Source organism: Nematolebias whitei, chromosome 2, assembly GCF_014905685.2.
Source record: "Nematolebias whitei isolate Nwh7 chromosome 2, NemWhi1, whole genome shotgun sequence".
Lineage (NCBI taxonomy): Eukaryota > Metazoa > Chordata > Actinopteri > Cyprinodontiformes > Rivulidae > Nematolebias > Nematolebias whitei.
Window position 1 is genome coordinate 19,943,524 of NC_056499.1, and position 16,402 is coordinate 19,959,925.

The following is a 16,402-nucleotide window of genomic DNA, read 5'->3' on the forward strand; positions in this document are numbered from 1 at the left end:
CTGGAGCCATTTGAACCAGGACCTCCACACCAAGGTCCACTTTCTGTTCCGGTCAGCTAAAAGGAGACAGATGAATACAAGAAGAGCTGAGACCAAATACCATTAAAACTAATTTATTCAAAAACAATAATGTTTCAGTTAAAGCGAATAATGAGTTTTTATGAAGTTAGGTTAGGTCATGAGCATGGACTTTGTTGTTATTCATCTACATCAATTATTGTACAGAACTCTTCATTTCATCTCAAGTTAGGTTCATCAAATGAATGCGGTTCCAACATTCTTCAGTCAGGTCATCTGGACAGTTTCTTTTTTTGTGCTGAAACGTTTCACCTTCGATCCGGAAGGCTTCATCAGTCAAGGAAACACACAACAAGACTGATTCTTCCCCCAACAGCTTACTCCAAAGTGGAACAAACCAGTTCTGCTTGTGATAAGATGGTCTCTTTGGTACGCCCCTCCTCCATTGCCGGCCCTCTTCCTTGTAGACAGTCTTGTCAAACTGGTTGAAAACAACAAAGTCCATGCTCAATAATCCAGGTACAAAATCCAACATTTTTCAGACTTTGTTGTTTTCAACCAATTTGACAAGACTGTCAACAAGGAAGAGGGCCGGCAATGGAGGAGGGGCGTACCAAAGAGACCATCTTATCACAAGCAGAACTGGTTTGTTCCACTTTGGAGTAAGGTGTTGGTGGAAGAATCAGTTTTGTTGCGTTTCCTTGACTGATGAAGCCTTCTGGATCGAAGGCGAAACGTTTCAGCAAAAAAAACTAAGCTGTCCAGATGACCTGACTGAAAAATGTTGGATTTTATACCTGAATTATTGAGCATGGACTTTGTTGTTAATCATCTACATCAATTATTGTACAGAACTCTTCATTTCATCTCTCACTTATGATGCAACACTGAGTTTTAACTTATGTACTGTTAATTTAAAGCTCAACACAGAACATGACTACAAGTGATAATAATTATCATCTAATTAGACACTGACAGGGCAGCACGGTGGCGCAACTGGTAGAGCTGCTGCCTCTCAGCGAACAGGTCCCTGGTTCAAACCCCGGTCCAGGGGCCTTCTGGGTGGAGTTTGCATGTTCTCTCCGTGCATGCGTGGGTTTTCTCCGGGTACACCGGTTTCCTCCCACAGACCAAAAACATGCATGTTAGGCTGATTGGTAACTCTAAATTGTCCCTAGGTGTGAGTGAGAGAGTGAATGGTTGTTTGTCTCGTTTGTCTCTATGTGGCCCTGTGATGGACTTGCGACCCGTCCAGGGTGTACCCCGCCCCTCGCACAGTGATTGCTGGACATGGGCACCAGCGACCCCCGTGACCCAAAATGGAGTAAACGGGTAAAGATAATGGATGGATGGATGGATGGATGGTAGACACTGATAGACAATCTGATGTGCAGGACCAGGAAGTTACTGCATCATAATGATCTGTATACAACAAATAAACAACTGCCTGAAGGTTTGAAAGAAGTCTCTTCTTCTCCAGCATGAAAATGACAAATAATACACAAATGTATGTTATTCACAAAAAATAAAACAAATAAAAAAGTAAATGACTTTAAAAATGCATTTAAAACTATATCTATAAGCCTTTTTTTTTTTCAAATAAATATTAATAAAGATTCTTAGTCAGTATTTTTTAAGCTGTGTGTGCTGTTTGGTCACATAACATGTAGTGACAATAATTCCTAAAATACACAAATGTAATTACACCTGGACCTGTCATTCTGTGTTTGTTTGTTTCTCCTTCCTGTCCTCTCTAACCTCAGTCAGTCGAAGCAGATGACCGCTCGTCCTGAGCCTGGTTCTAATGGAGGAGTCGTCCTGTTAAAAGGGAATGTTTCCTTTCCACTGTTGCCTTTGTGCTTGCTCAGGATGGGAGACGACAATGAAGTGAAGATTTAATGCAATCCGCTGACTTTCTTAGATCGATAACTTTTACTGTGTGGTTTTTTTTTATGTATGTGAATGTTTCTGTTCAGTGCCCTGAGACAACTTCTGTTGTGACTTGGTGATATAAAAATAAAGTGAACTGAATTGAAATGAATGAGGCTATACTTTAAAGAGATTTATTTTTAGACATTAATTAACTCAAACAAAAATGTAGCAAAATATAAGTATCATAGCAAGGGTGGTCGTGGTAGCTTGGTGGTCAGTGTTTCGGTCTCATAACCCTGAGGCTGCAGATCCAAGCCCAGGTTGCATGAGGAACGGCATTCAACATAAACAACTGCCGAATCTCATGAGCAAGTTTGTTCACTATGACGACCCCCGCAGAGAACAGCCAAAATAAAAACAACATAGTATTATAACAAGAATAAAAACTAAAATAACATTTTTATGCCATGTAGAATAACTAAACGCCCATCCATTATCTTTTACCCACTTCTTACTTTCCAGGTCACAGGAATCACTGGTGCCCATGTCCAGCCACCACTGTGCGAAAGGCGGGGGACACCCTGGACAGGTCTCCAGTCCAACATGGACACAGAGAGACAAACGACCATTCACTCTCTCACTCTCACCTAGGGACAATGTAGAGTTACCAATCATCCTAACATGCATGTTTTTGGTCTGTGGGAGGAAACCAGAGTACCCGGAGCGTATGCACGGAGTAAACTCCACCCAGAAAGGTCCCTAGCTGGGGTTTGATCCGGCGACCTGCTCGCCGAGAGGCGGCAGCTCTGCCATCTCCAAAACTATGCCGCCCAATAACAAAACACGATCATTTAATATTGATCTCAAAGATAAAGGTTAAACACAACTGGAAGATCCCTCTGGTGGATGTATGCACACTACACTGGTCTAAAGAAAGACAGGCAGGCACAGCTGCAAAAACATTATTCAAAATCAAGTAAAACAAAAAAATCTGTATCTGTGTAAGCTCAGCATAAATAACGTCCCACGTTATTCGGTGTCCTGTTATAGGCATTTTTTACCTTTATACCAAAGATGAAATGTCTTCCAATGAAACAGTCTCTGACAGCCTTCACCAACAGTCTGGACCTCGTTGCTGGCTCTACAGGTCCCTCCAGATGTTCCACTAACCTACAAAATGACAACAAAGTTTACACTGTTGTAGATTTCTGATTGAGTCATCATGTCATTAGATGTGCTGACGATACATAAATGGAATTAATGTTTGAATTTATTAGAACTTACTTTTGTAATTCACTTGCATGAATGCCGAAAAATGCGTTCAAGCTGTTTCCAAACACTGTCACACCAAAAATGCAGCTGTCCCGGGTCACCCAGAGAGAGAGACGGTATCTGTAGTCCACCTGGTCCCTCAGACACCTGTAACCACATCTGGAGCACCGACACCTGAGGAGGGACAGGGACTATTACAGTCTGAAGCGATTTAAAACCTTTCAACTCGTACAATTTTAATGACAATAGATAGGCGAGCAGAGCAAAACAGTTTGATTGATTTTAATACCTTGTCGTGGTGTCCAGCTGATCGGTATCAATGCGTGAAAAGCAGCTTTTACAGCACGGATAAAACACGCAGGAATCCTGCAGAGACAACACTGCACAATCCACCAGAGCCCGTCTGACAGACATCAGACTCAGAGATGAACCTGAACAGGTTCACCTTCGATTAACAAAAACGTATCCAAGTCCATAGAGGCTGGTTTAACTCTGTTATAACTAGAGAAAAGTCTGTAGAAAAAAATTACAACAAAACGCCAAAATAATCTTCTTTTTTTTTAATTTTTTTTAATAAAAACTTCGCGGGGTAGCTAGCGTAAGCTAACTGTTTTGAAGTGCCCTGGTAGTAAATGTCTTCTTCGTGGTTTTGTTTACAAACTCGGGCAGAAGTGCTGCCACCGTGTGGACCAAATGTGAACTGCAGGTGGCTGAAAGGAAATACAGTACAGTACTGTAGATATATATATGTACACTAAAATTTTACATTTCAATTTAATCTCAATTTTTTTCACACGCACACATGTAATTATATAAATACAAAAATATCACTTGTTGTTGATAGCCCTTTGAATAATCAAAAGGAAAATAGTGTTTTTATGGCCGGTAGGATAATGTGTCGTATTCTCGATTGAAGGTGCTGAAAGTCTTATTTTGTGGAAATACTGTATATGTGCAATGGCTCTGTATTTTGACAGCAACCGCTGAAATGTTGTGCTTGATCAAGGAAACTTGAAAGTTAAATGGAAGAAAAGAATGAGGAAGGTTTTCAGTGATAAGATGGATGATTGAGCATGAACTTTGTTGATGCTGAAGAAACCTATAAGAAAAAAAATGGGGAAGTAAGTTACAAAAATAATACAAAACTGATCTTCTGATCATCAGACTATTTGTTTTTTAAACATTTATTTCCCTAACCAGCCACTTGGGCCAGCTCCTCCAGGGGAATCTCAAGGCGTTCCCAGGCCAGCCGAGAAACATAGTCCCTCCAGTGTGTCCTGGGTCTTCCTCTGGGTCTCCTCCCGGTGGGACGTGTCCGGAACACCTCACCAGGGAGGCGTCCAGGAGACATCCTAACCAGATGCCCGAGCCACCTCAACTGGCTCCTCTCGATGTGGAGATTTTTATTCTATTCTATTTTATCCCTGATGCTGTAATTTCCTTGTCTTGCATGTATCAGTTTTCAGTTAAAAAGTAATCATTATATTCCACTTTTGTCTAATTATTAAATATCTGACAAAGAGCTTCAGCACCTTAAAGTTGATAGTAAAGGTTTAGTTTAGGGCTTAGTGCTGATATTATGGGGAGAGGGAAGTCTGGGCCTCAATACTTAGGCTGCTACCCCCGTGACCCGACGCCGGATAAGCGGAAGAAAATGGATGGATGGGATAAAATAAAATGTTAAAGCTGAATTAATGCACATAAACTAATGTAACATTCTCCAAACCCAGAGAGCTTTTAGCAAAAAGCACATTGTTCTTGTTATGTTACAAAAGTGCATACCATTATTTGGCCCAGAAAACATCCCGGGGAGGGTGTTGAGAGACTGTACAAGTCAGCTCTGTGAGGTGCTGGCCGAGATCTTTAACTCCTCCCTCATCCTGGCAACAGTTCCCACCTGCCTGAAGACTACCACTATCATCCCAGTTCCTAAGAGTTCTGCAGTGACTGGTCTGAATGACTACTGGCCAGTAGCACTCACCCCAATAGTCACTAAATGCTTTGAAAGAGTGGTCATGGCCCACATCAAAGCTACCACCAACATCAGCATCACCATCCACACCATCAAAATCCACACCAGTGTGCATATCGCAAGAACCACTCAACAGAGGATGCCATCCCCTCTGTGGTCCACACTGCTCTCACCCACCTGGAGCAGAAGGACTCCTACGTCGGTATGCTCTTCATGGCCTTCAACACCATGATTCCCCTGACCCTGATGGACAAACTACTCACACTATTTATAAGACTGAGCTGAATACAGCACCTCAGACTGAAGAAGTCTTTCGGATGAAAGACGAAACGTTTCTGCATTTTTTTGTTTTGTTTTTTGAATATCCAGAGGACCAGACTTAACTTTTTTAGATACTCACACTAAGCCCCTCCATTTGCAACTGGGTCCTAGACTTCTTAATAAACAGACTGCGGTCAGTGAAGATCCACAACTTCTCTTCCTTCACTATAACCCTCAGCGCTGGCTCCCCACAGGGCTGTGTGTTGAGCCCCCTCCTGTTCACTCTGCTCACATATGACTGCACACCTACCCATCCAGGCTGCCATATTGTGAAGTTTGCAGACGATACAGCGGTGGTGGGACGCATCACCAACAATGGTGAGTCCAGCTATAGGCAGGAGGTGGAACATCTGGAGAGCTGGTGCAGGAAGAACAACCTCCACATCAATGTAAAGAAGATGAAGGAGATGATTATGGAGTTCAGATGGAGCAACCCCCCACCCTCCCACCCATCAAACATAGGAGGATCTGCAGTGGAAGTGGTCTCCAGCTACAAGTACTTGGGTGTGCACCTAAATAACAACCTCAGATGGGGCAAAAACACCACCAGCCTGATCAAGAAAGCAAATCAGAGACTCGACTTCCTCAAGCAGCTCAGACGAGCTGGTCTGGGAAGCTCAGTCCTCACCTCCTTCTGCAGGTGTGCAGTGGAGAGCATCCTGTGCTCATCAACGTGTGGCATGGAGGCTGCACAGCTGCAGAAAGAAAAGCTTTGCAGAGAGTGGTGAAGGCTGCACAGAAGTCTGTTGGAGTCAGTCTCCTCACCATCACAGACATCTACACATCCACATGCAGGAAGAGGGCCACCTGCATCATGAAGGACACCACTCACCCAGCACACACACCTTTTGCCCTGCTCCCATCAGGCAGGAAGTTGAGGAGTATTAAGTGTAGAACCACCAGACTGAGGAACAGCTTCTACCCTGAGGCTGTTACACTCATGAATCTCTAACTAGGATAATCACTGTAAAAATAATTATTATATATATATTATATATATATAATTATATATATATATATATCACTGAAATGCCACTTTGATAGGTGGTATGTGACTGATCTGCTGCTGATTATCCATGCTGCTGATTTCTTACCTTTAAGCTGCTGTATTCATACCCATCTGCTCACTACAGACTCATGTTTGGGCTGTTGTTTAATATACTGTATAATTTTACATTATTAGTGTTTAGCGTATATCTTAAATCCTTGTAAACTGTTTCTTTCTATACTTTATATTTTTCTATTTCTGGGTGTAACTGTGACCTTGCGACCACAATTTCATTCCATCTCATGTACCATGATGCAACTGACAATAAAGAACTTTGAACCTATTTGTTACAAACATGACTTTGTTGTAATAGAAAACAATCTGAATCGAATTATTTTTGTAGTTTAGTCATGTTTCAATATGCAGTCTTTGGAAGAACAATTTTAAACAAACAAACAAATAAATACATAACTTATTTCACAAAGGCAAAATATTATGTATAATTTGTAATTTGATTTTCTCTTGTCCCTAAAATTTGTTCAATATTGTTATATTAAATATGAGGATTTTCATTGCTTGTGTGTGTTTTGTTTACATTAAGCCAGGGACAACAACAACCAGTGAACAGAGTTCATGTAAACATGTACTGACAATAAACAGCTTCCAGTCAGTGGGAACTAACAGAAATGCATCACAGTAAAGATGTCCATGTTTAATCTTAACACACCAAATATGGTCATAGTCCAGCCGATTTCCGGACACTTTCATTCCGCGCTTACTGCACCTAAACGCATCATTTGCAACATTTTTGGTTTAATTCCACGGTTTTCCAATGGCGCTTTTTTCATTTTTAATTGTTTGTCGTTCTTCTTTTCCTTAAAAATGATGTTTTCCGTGTAAACACGAAGCCGTTTGGGCGGACACGGTCTCTCGGGAGTGGAGGAGGAACTTCCTCAGAAGTCGCGACACATCCAGAAAAACATCAGGAAGAGAAGTGCGCAGTTCGAGGCGCTTTCACTTTGCGGCTAAAAGCAGCTGGACTGTCGGAACTAACATGTCTTTTCTTATCTAAACGATGAAATATACGTTCAATTAAATGATTTATCTAATTTTTTTTTTTTTTTTTAATAACTTGGAGCTCGGGACAGAAGAATGTCTTATTCCCTGCTGCTGCTTTTGTTTGGACACTTGGCCACTGCGCATCTTGGCTTTGGTAACGGTTGCGCTTTAATAAGAACATATCTCTAATATCATTTACATCATTCACTGTAATGTCTGTTTTGTGCAGGAAACAACTTGAACCTTGACTGTAACTGTGACTATGAAACGATATTTTGCCAGTTTGAGGCAGAAAACTGCTCTGAATACAGTTTGACCATCGAGAATGACTATGATCACAAGTGAGTGCTATTTTAAATGTTTTTATTGTAAATTTAAAATCGATTTTATTCAGATCTGTATTCTCCACAGGGATTGCCCTCCTCAGCAGTGTAACAGTGATAAATGCTGCTGCTCTAAAGACTTTTCTACTGTTATAAACGAGAAATTCACAGCAACAGTCAGGAGAGAAAGCAAAGTGGTGGAGGTGAAAATGTGCAACACCACAACGAGCTGTATGTTGAGTTTCCTACAAAGTGTTCGTCTCTTCCAGAGCTGTTCTCGGAGCAGGTGAAAGTCTTGACTTTTACTTTTGTTGCTGCAGTTAAACCTCCGACTCCAACACTCGTCTCAGTGGTTGAATCCAATGGAAACGTGGAAGTCAGGTGGAAAACAAACATGATGAAGTATCTTGATGATTCTATTAAAGCTGAAGTGACCTTTTATAAAGAAGGAGACACAAAGAAGGTAGGACCTGCTCACCAGCTGAGGTGGTTTACTTAAAACCGAGCCGCAGATTTACTTAAATTAAGATGGCAAAGTGAAATTCACCAATCCCTCTCTCTCTTTGAACATTTATTTTTCCATACCAGGTTCCCAAACTCATCATCCCAGCTATGGATAAGGATTTGCAGTACTATGCAATAAGCGGTCATGAATTGGATTCAGCTACAATGTACGGGATCAGAGTGAGAAGCTTCGCAGGCTGGAATGAGAAGTTCAGTGACAGCAGCAATGAGCTGCTTATTAAAACCTGTAAGTATTGTCCTTTAATTTATTAGGTGTGTTCTGAAGTTCTGCTTCATTAGAAGGTTCACCCATCGAATGACGCAATAACAACACAGATCAATTTTAATTAAAAAAAATTGCTATAAGTCTTAAAGGAGCTAAAGTTTTTTAGGGATTTAATCAGTAGTGATACAGACAGGGCTCGAACTAGAAGATTATCATAAGGTCTGGGACCTTCAAACTCCTCACAGATAAAGTGTTAAAAGTGGATATTTCCCCCCTTTTGGTTGTGCTACACTTTGAGTTACCTGTTGCGAACACCAGAAAATGACGAAATATACTGTAAAAGGTGTGGGATAGTGGTTTGTGAGCTCACACGTCTGACTTACTTTACTCATCGTTTGGTCTGTTTCTTGTTTCAGTTAATTTAGGACAGCACACCTGATAATGTGTCGTAAAATGAAAATGAAGTGCTGTCACAGGGTTGGACTTTTTAACGTGAAGAAAGCGAGTAAGAATGCCACTTAAAGCCTCAGTATTTAATAGTATTTAAGAGGAAATAAATATGAACAAAGTGTAACATTAAGCGCTGACTCAGTGTGTTTTGTTATGTGCTACACATTGTTGCTCCACAGATGCTCCTATAGATTCATAATCTTTGCAACATGAATTTCCATAGATGCAGGTTTCTCAAATGGGTTGTCTGGATCTTTTGAAATGGTTTCTTGAGAATGAACAGTCATTATCTTACCTGTGCATGTTGCTCTTTGAACAACCTCAGTTTGGAGAGATCAAGTTGATGAGTTAACCGCTAGTCTGAGCAGGGCCAAGTCCGAAGTCTAGACTCAAACGTTTCATAGCAGTTCATGTAAATGCTTCTTTAAGAACCTGAACATTGATGTTAGTTTTACTACGCAGTTAATATTGCAGAGTTGTTGTGATTTTCCTGCCGGATGGGCACCAAGCTGCACTGAAAGTGCTACAGCTGGCTGCTGCTGCTGCTGCCATTTGCATTTACAAGTAACCACATGATTCCAGGTTAAAAATGTGCAATTCCAAATCAATGGCAGTGTAAAGATTTGTAAAATGGTGTTCGCACCAAGGGCAGCACGGTGGCGCAACTGGTAGAGCTGCTGCCTCTCAGCGAGCAGGTCCCTGGTTCAAATCCCGGTCCGGAGGCCTTTCTGGGTGGAGTTTGCATGTTCTCTCCGTGCATGCGTGGGATTTCTCCGGGTACTCCAGTTTCCTCTCACAGACCAAAAACATGCATGTTAGGCTGATTGGTAACTCTAAATTGTCCCTAGGTGTGAGTGAGAGAGTGAATGATTGTTTGTCTCGTTTGTCTCCATGTGTCCCTGTGATGGACGTGCGACCTGTCCAGGGTGTCCCACGCCCCTCGCACAGTGATTGCTGGACATGGGCACCGGCGACCCCCGTGACCCAAAATGGAAGAAGCGGGTAAAAGATAATGGATGGATGTTTGCACCAATTGCACAAATTTAGCCTTAGCCCTGTTCTGACTAGCCTTTAGCTCGTCAGTCCAATCAGAATGAAACCCCATTTCATCAAATTACCGTATTTACATTTTTACTGTTTAGCATATATCTTAGTGTATGTCATAGATCCTTACATGTAGTTTCTTTTTATACTTTTTTGCTATTTTTGGGTGTAACCGGGACCCTGAGTACATCATTTCATTCCACCTCATGTACCACATGTTATTCGAATGACAATAAAGATACTTGAACTTGAAGCTTATTCAAAGAGCTGTCTAGAACAGGTAATATATTATTTATTCATAAACTTTTCTCTAAGCCCCATCTCAAAAGATCTGAGCAGACTTGGCTACCTTTTCGTAAGACGTTTCAGAATGTGTTCTTGTTGTTTCTCTGCTGTGTGCCTTCTGTACAAACACGTGCATCATACCTGTTGCTTCACAGCTGGCTCCTCTGACTCCCTGGTCTTGGCTCTCACTCTTGGCCTCAGTGTTTTTGCAGCCCTCCTGTGTGGTACCATCTTCTACTGTTATAAAAAGTAGGACGCGCAGATAAAAACGCATTTGCATTGATTCTTTATCTGCCTCCCTGGTTTCATTAATTCACAACTGCAACTCCTGTTTGGTGTGTTCATTTGACTACAGGGCCAAGAGAAAGTGGTGGGACACATATTTAGAACCAAAGGTGACCGTGACGCATCTAAAAGTGCCAGTGGTGAGACACCTTCTGTTGGAATCTTTCAGTAATTTGTGCACAGAACCGTTTTATGTTACATCGGTCAAGACTTTCATAACACAAATGCAGAAATTAGCAGCTTGTTTTAGATATTGGTGCTTTAAAGTTGAACTAGCACAAGTTTACCTGACTGTACTGTAAAAAATGAAAGTGCTTATAACAAATGATGTTCCTAACATTGCAGATTAATAAACGGGAGTCATATATTTGAAGAAGAAATAGTTTAAATCTCAATGCACTTTTATAACCGTGGCAAAATTAGTTTTCAAAGGTATTTTCACTGTGGGGTGATTTCATATTAATTTTGTTTCAGGTCTTAACACCTGTGCCACTCAAACTGTCCGTCTGTGTTACAGAAGAAGAAATGTATGTCTGCACAAACACATTTATAAACGCATTTCATCCGCGGTGTGCTTATATTTGTATTTTAAGCAAGTGTTTCTCTCTGTTCAGGTCAAAGAAGCAAGAGGCTGCTGCCATCAAAGACGATCAGCGAATGTCTTCTGAAGTTCCTGTTGCTGTTCAGAACATCTTGGAACTTTTGCCTTTACTTAAAGAACCCCTTTCACCTAGCCACGGTTCTGGATCGTCTGACATTTTGAATCACACCTACTCTCTGCTCTTACCCAACTGCTCTGGTCAGAAGACTGAAACGCTTTCTGGCTCTGCATGCTCCTCTAACGCGAGCGACATAGTGAACGATCCTGACCGACTGGCTCGTCTGTTTCCTGTACTACAGCATAGTTCATCTCTTATGCCAACAAACACGTCACATCATCCGAGCACCGCAGATCCTTCTCGGAGAGTTTCTCACGCGGACAGCTCCATCTTTAGCAGCACCAACACGAGTCCCTCTGGCCTGCTGAAGAGCGTTGTTAAGGGAAACTTTGAGAGGTCCTGTGAGACAGCTGTCAAACTGGAAAACCCTTTCTACAGCTGTGTGCCCACAGGGTCACACCAGTTTCTTACAATGAAGGATGGTTACCAGCCGGTTCCAAGCAAAATAGAGCCGTCTGATGCTCTGTACTCAGAAAAGCCAAGTGGTTATCCCACGCATGTTTTAAACAAGTGTCCAGGAGAAACATTTCCCAAGATCCCTCAGCCCTGCTTTAACCCCTTCATTCCTGGTTTAATCAACAATACCCTGAATTCTCAGTTTTACCCGGAACTTCTGGCTGACAATACTATAAAAGTAATCAGCGACTATCACAGCGTGTAGCTTACTGATTTGGTTTCGGGATTTATTCTGAAATGTGAAAAATACGTCTGCTGGTGTTGATTCTCAGTCATCCAGGACATGATGAATCCCAAAAAACAAAAACTTGACGTCTATTCTGTAAAGTCAGAGAGTCAGAGTTTCTTTATCCACATGTGGTACATGTGGTGGAACGAAATGTTGAACACAAGGTCTCAATTACATCCAACAATAAAATGTAAAAGAAAAACAGTAATGATGTCTTAAGATATGAACTAAGAAAAATATCAACTAAAAATATGCTAAGCACCAATAGCATAAAAACAATACGACGAACAGCAGCACGAACATGAGTCTGTGTGAGCAAATTAACACAAATGAACAAAGCAAAATGAAACAGATCAGCAGCAAAATGAATCAGATCAGCAGCAACATGATGTGATTTTTCACAGTGATTATCCTGATTAGAGATTCATGAGTCTAATAACAGTCTCATGGTAGAAGCTGTTCCTCAATCTAGTGGTTCTACACTTAATGCTCCTTAACCTCCTTCATGAGGGGAGCGGGGCAAAAAGTGTGTGTGCTGGGTGAGTGGGGTCCTTCGTGATGCAGGTGGCCCTCTTCCTGCATCTGAAGTTATTTTACTTCAACTATAGAATTGTGATCCATTTTATATATGTGTATATATATATATATATTCTCTTTACATAACATTTTGTGGCTTGTTTTACTGTGGTTATGTTATAGGAGTATATAATGTTGGCTTTTTTTCCCTGCAAAAACAATTTCAGGCAGCACAAACCTTGAGTTGACGTCTCTGCTGTGAGATATCTGCAGCAAAAAATGCAGAAGATGATTCTAGATTAAAAACTTTTTTAGCTGCTTCTTCTGCCACAGTTAACTTGCATGAAAGATTTGGTAAGTGGTGGGCAAAGATAACACAGGTGTGCCCAGATAATAGGGCACAAAAAGTTAGCTGAAGCTAACGCTAAACTGCTAACAGCTAAGATGACTGTCACTCAGTCTGGGTCACACGTCTTTTTCATTCATTCAACTTTTATTTATTCAGGTTAGTCTCATTGAGCCTCGAGGACTCATTTACAAGAGAGAGCTGTTTTTACGAAGAGTGATGACAACAGTCCATCCATCCATTTTCTTTACCCGCTTATTCCATTTTGGGTCACGGGGGTCGCTGGTGCCCATGTCCTGCAATCTGATGACAACAGTGGACAATCATAAAAGAAGGCAAATAAATTGAAAAGAATAAATGGAAGAAAATTATATTAAAAAATGAAACAAAACAGGAAGATGTCTGTTTTGGTTTTTGCCATGAACTTAGCAGATAAGCCACTTACTTATTTATTAACCTTTATTTAACCAGGCAAATCCCATTGAGATCACAGATCTCTTTTGCAAGGGAGGCCAGGGCCTGAAGGCAGCCTAACATGCTTTATTTTTGGTCTGTGGGAGGAAACCCAAGTACCCAGAGAAAACCCATGCAAGCATGAGAAGAACATGCAAACTCCACACAGAAAGACCCCAGGTCCAACCGGGGATTGAACCCAGGACCTTAGAGAGGTCAAGATTGAGATCTTCAGATCTTTCAGGTCTTTGTCTCCTTCTAGTTGATGCTGCATTGACCAATCACGTCACGTGTACACGTAGTTCACCAATAGCGTGCCTAACGGACTCTTCGAGACAAACGTGAATTTTGTTAGCAGACTTAAAGCTGGCAAAACTTAATTTAGCAGGAACTAATTCTAACTGGTAACTGGTAATTAGGCTGCTACCTCCACGACCTGACCCTAGATAAGCGGATGAAAATGGATGGATTGGAACAGTTTCCAAAGTTAGCAAAAACACTAATCCACTAAATGAAAATTTAATTCCTCAACTAGCAGATTAGCTGAAATGTGCTCACCAATAGACAATTGTTTTTCTCTGGATCTTCTTCCTGACGCAACCTGGGCTCGAACCAGTAACATGAGAATTTTAAAACTAGATCACTTAACCACTGAGCCACCATAGACTGATGCAAATATGATCTGATGTTTTTTTTTATTTTTTTTATTTTTTTTACCTTTTGTAAGCATCTTTGTACATTCTTGGATTTCATCATTTAATGGGAACTGATCACAAAGTTTTTATAGAATTTAAAATATCGGTTTGTTTTGAGAATATCCTTTTACAAATGCTTGAGTATGTCATAGTCCAGTAATGCAGCATATCTACGCCACCTTTTGTATTCAGTTTTGTTGATTCTAAAATACATTTTCTGAAAACTGCATTACAAAAACTGTAAAAACTAAAATGCGTACTGTGATTTTTTTTTATCATAACATTTCCTTGTAAGAATCTCTATTTAAAGACCTCAGCCATAATTTTAACTGGTGAGCTTAAATACCACATTTAGCTCTCAGTCCTAAACCTTTATGATGAACCGACTTGTGTAACCGAAACACACCACAACATTCAGTTGTAACACGGAGCTGTCTTGTAAAAGGACTTCCTCATTACTGTTCCTTGGAGCTGCTGACTCATTTCCATAGAAGCGTACATTTATTACCCTCACTCAGCACGTTTCACGTATCACAACAAACGAAAAGCTTAGCCTGCTTCATTGACAAGAATGAATAGATATCTTTATTTTCTGATGGAGTGGAGCAAAGTCACTATTCTTGTTTTTTTTTTTTCTCTTTCCAATAAAAGTTGATGTATGCGTAATTCCCACTTCAAATGCTACGACACCAAAAAGTGTTGCAGTGAACTTTGTTACCTAGCTGCTGTTAACCATTAAGTTCAAGATCTTTATTTTATTTATTATTTGTGTACAAGGAGCGTAAGACCTGTGGTGTCTTTTGTTGAGTTAACTCAGAACTCCGGCATCCCCCTTGTCATTTAATATTTCGACTCATCTGTGAAACAAAAACTCGCTCCTTGTTGAGACAGGCCTAAAAGCACTTCTTCTGAGCTTCTTATTCTAAAGATTTGTTGCAACATGTATAGCCGTCTCCTGTGTCACGCAGGTCACACGTTTATTCTGCTTCCATCTGGTGTTTTTTTGTTTTTTACCTGAGCGATGATGGTTGCCAAACTGACCTCAGGTGCACACAAAAAAACCCAACTATAAAAATCATATTTTGGTTCTCTTTCATGCAGTTGCTGGCACATGCTGCCCAAAAATCATCTTTATGTGATAATCATTATTAAATTGTCGGTTTATTTACTGTATTTTCAACCAATTCTGTTGTTGCAGAGTTGAATTTATGCTTTGCTTTCGATATCCAGGCATAAGGAAATGCAAATAAGCATTCCAAAGAGGTTTCACTTCAGCACCTTCCTCATCCACCCATATGTTCACCTTCTGATTGAGGGAAAAGACTGAATTAGTCTATTTCCTGTAACGGGAGGAGCCCATTCAGCAGACAGTAGATATCAGCTGGAAGATTAATAGGAGGAGCAGGACTGACTTCATTACGTGCACTGTGATTGGAAGATCCAGTTGAGTAGGATGGGAGTTCCAGTGTAGCCTCTGATTTTATCCGAGCTCATAAAATAGTTTCTCTCACTACTCAAAGTGCTGTTAAAGCAGGTGACGCTCTTATATCAACCACCTTGTTGCTCACCTGAGTCTCGGGTTGCAGCATGCAGCAGTTGGGCCGACAGAGGCTGAGGCCGTGGCTGGAAGAGCAGATTGAGTCTGGGAAGTATCCAGGTGTCAGCTGGCTGGACCAGGTGAGACCCCAAATCTCCTTTCAACTTGCTCTCACCCTTCCTTCACACTTGCATGTACCTGCACAGCTGAGCTCAGGCTGTTTCTTATGAATCGTGATAAATGTTACTTTCTCACCCTGCAGTCGGCACGCATCTTCCAAATCCCATGGAAACATGCTGCTCGTCATGGCTGGAGCATCGACCGGGATGCGACACTCTTCAGGAGCTGGGCCATGCACACCGGTAAGAATCCCAAATGGAGACAGTTTTATCTCATCAGGTGAGGCCTCATCAATTAGACCAATTACATTCACATCATCGATCCAATATTGGGTTAAAGAGACATTAGGATTTATTGCTTTACATGGAAGTCAATTCAAGGTTCTTTATTGTCATTCTCACCACATGTGGTACATGTGATGGAATAAAATTGTGTATACAAGGACCCAGTTACATCCAACAAAAGTATACATTGTAAAAGAAAAACAGTAACAAGATCTAAGATATGAACTAAGAAATGCACTAAACTAAGAATACACAAAGCATTAATAGTACAAAAACAATATGCTGAACATCAGCAGCATGAACATGTAGAAATGCTAAACGGTGTGTAGAAGAGTAATGCCTTTTAAGAAGAGCTTTAAATCACACACCCCACACACACACATACATATAGTATATATATATATATATATATATATATATATATATAT

General features: G+C 40.9%; 3 protein-coding genes across 3 annotated transcripts in view; 2 read left to right on the plus strand and 1 right to left on the minus strand.

Moving 5' to 3' along the window:
* Nucleotides 1-2,649: 2,649 nt before the first annotated feature.
* On the minus strand, nucleotides 2,650-3,823 carry ddias (DNA damage-induced apoptosis suppressor). The gene is made up of 4 exons (XM_037693688.1): nucleotides 3,452-3,823; nucleotides 3,175-3,336; nucleotides 2,960-3,060; nucleotides 2,650-2,711 (listed from the first exon to the last, which is right to left on the minus strand). The coding sequence occupies exons 1-4, from the start codon at nucleotides 3,574-3,576 to the stop codon at nucleotides 2,650-2,652; spliced, it is 450 nt and encodes a 149-aa protein (XP_037549616.1). The 5' UTR covers nucleotides 3,577-3,823.
* A 1,354-nt stretch (nucleotides 3,824-5,177) lies between these two features.
* Nucleotides 5,178-11,999, plus strand: LOC119426135. Its single transcript, XM_037693700.1, is given in 10 exon segments — nucleotides 5,178-5,241; nucleotides 5,714-5,773; nucleotides 7,732-7,849; nucleotides 7,914-8,056; nucleotides 8,146-8,288; nucleotides 8,414-8,576; nucleotides 10,490-10,583; nucleotides 10,690-10,759; nucleotides 11,094-11,146; nucleotides 11,234-11,999. Coding segments are annotated over 10 exon segments (1,674 nt in total).
* Nucleotides 12,000-15,605: 3,606 nt separating this feature from the next.
* Nucleotides 15,606-16,402, plus strand: part of irf1a (interferon regulatory factor 1a) — a 9,555-nt gene continuing 8,758 nt past the window's right edge. Inside the window, exons 1-2 of the mRNA XM_037697523.1 lie at nucleotides 15,606-15,710; nucleotides 15,833-15,932. Of these exons, the coding sequence (XP_037553451.1) occupies nucleotides 15,621-15,710; nucleotides 15,833-15,932 (190 nt within the window). The 5' untranslated portion in view covers nucleotides 15,606-15,620. The remainder of the gene's footprint in view (nucleotides 15,711-15,832; nucleotides 15,933-16,402) is intronic.

What these genes read in the sequence shown, in the direction of transcription:
- ddias (XM_037693688.1), bottom strand. Translation starts at nt 3,576, where the DNA reads ATGTCTGTCAGACGGGCTCTGGTGGATTGTGCAGTGTTGTCTCTGCAG. An exon ending in CATGCAAGTGAATTACAAAA is followed by an intron (nt 3,061 to 3,174) that starts GTAAGTTCTAAT and finishes GTCATTTTGTAG; the next exon opens with GTTAGTGGAACATCTGGAGG. An exon ending in TGGAAGACATTTCATCTTTG is followed by an intron (nt 2,712 to 2,959) that starts GTATAAAGGTAA and finishes TGGGCGGCATAG; the next exon opens with TTTTGGAGATGGCAGAGCTG.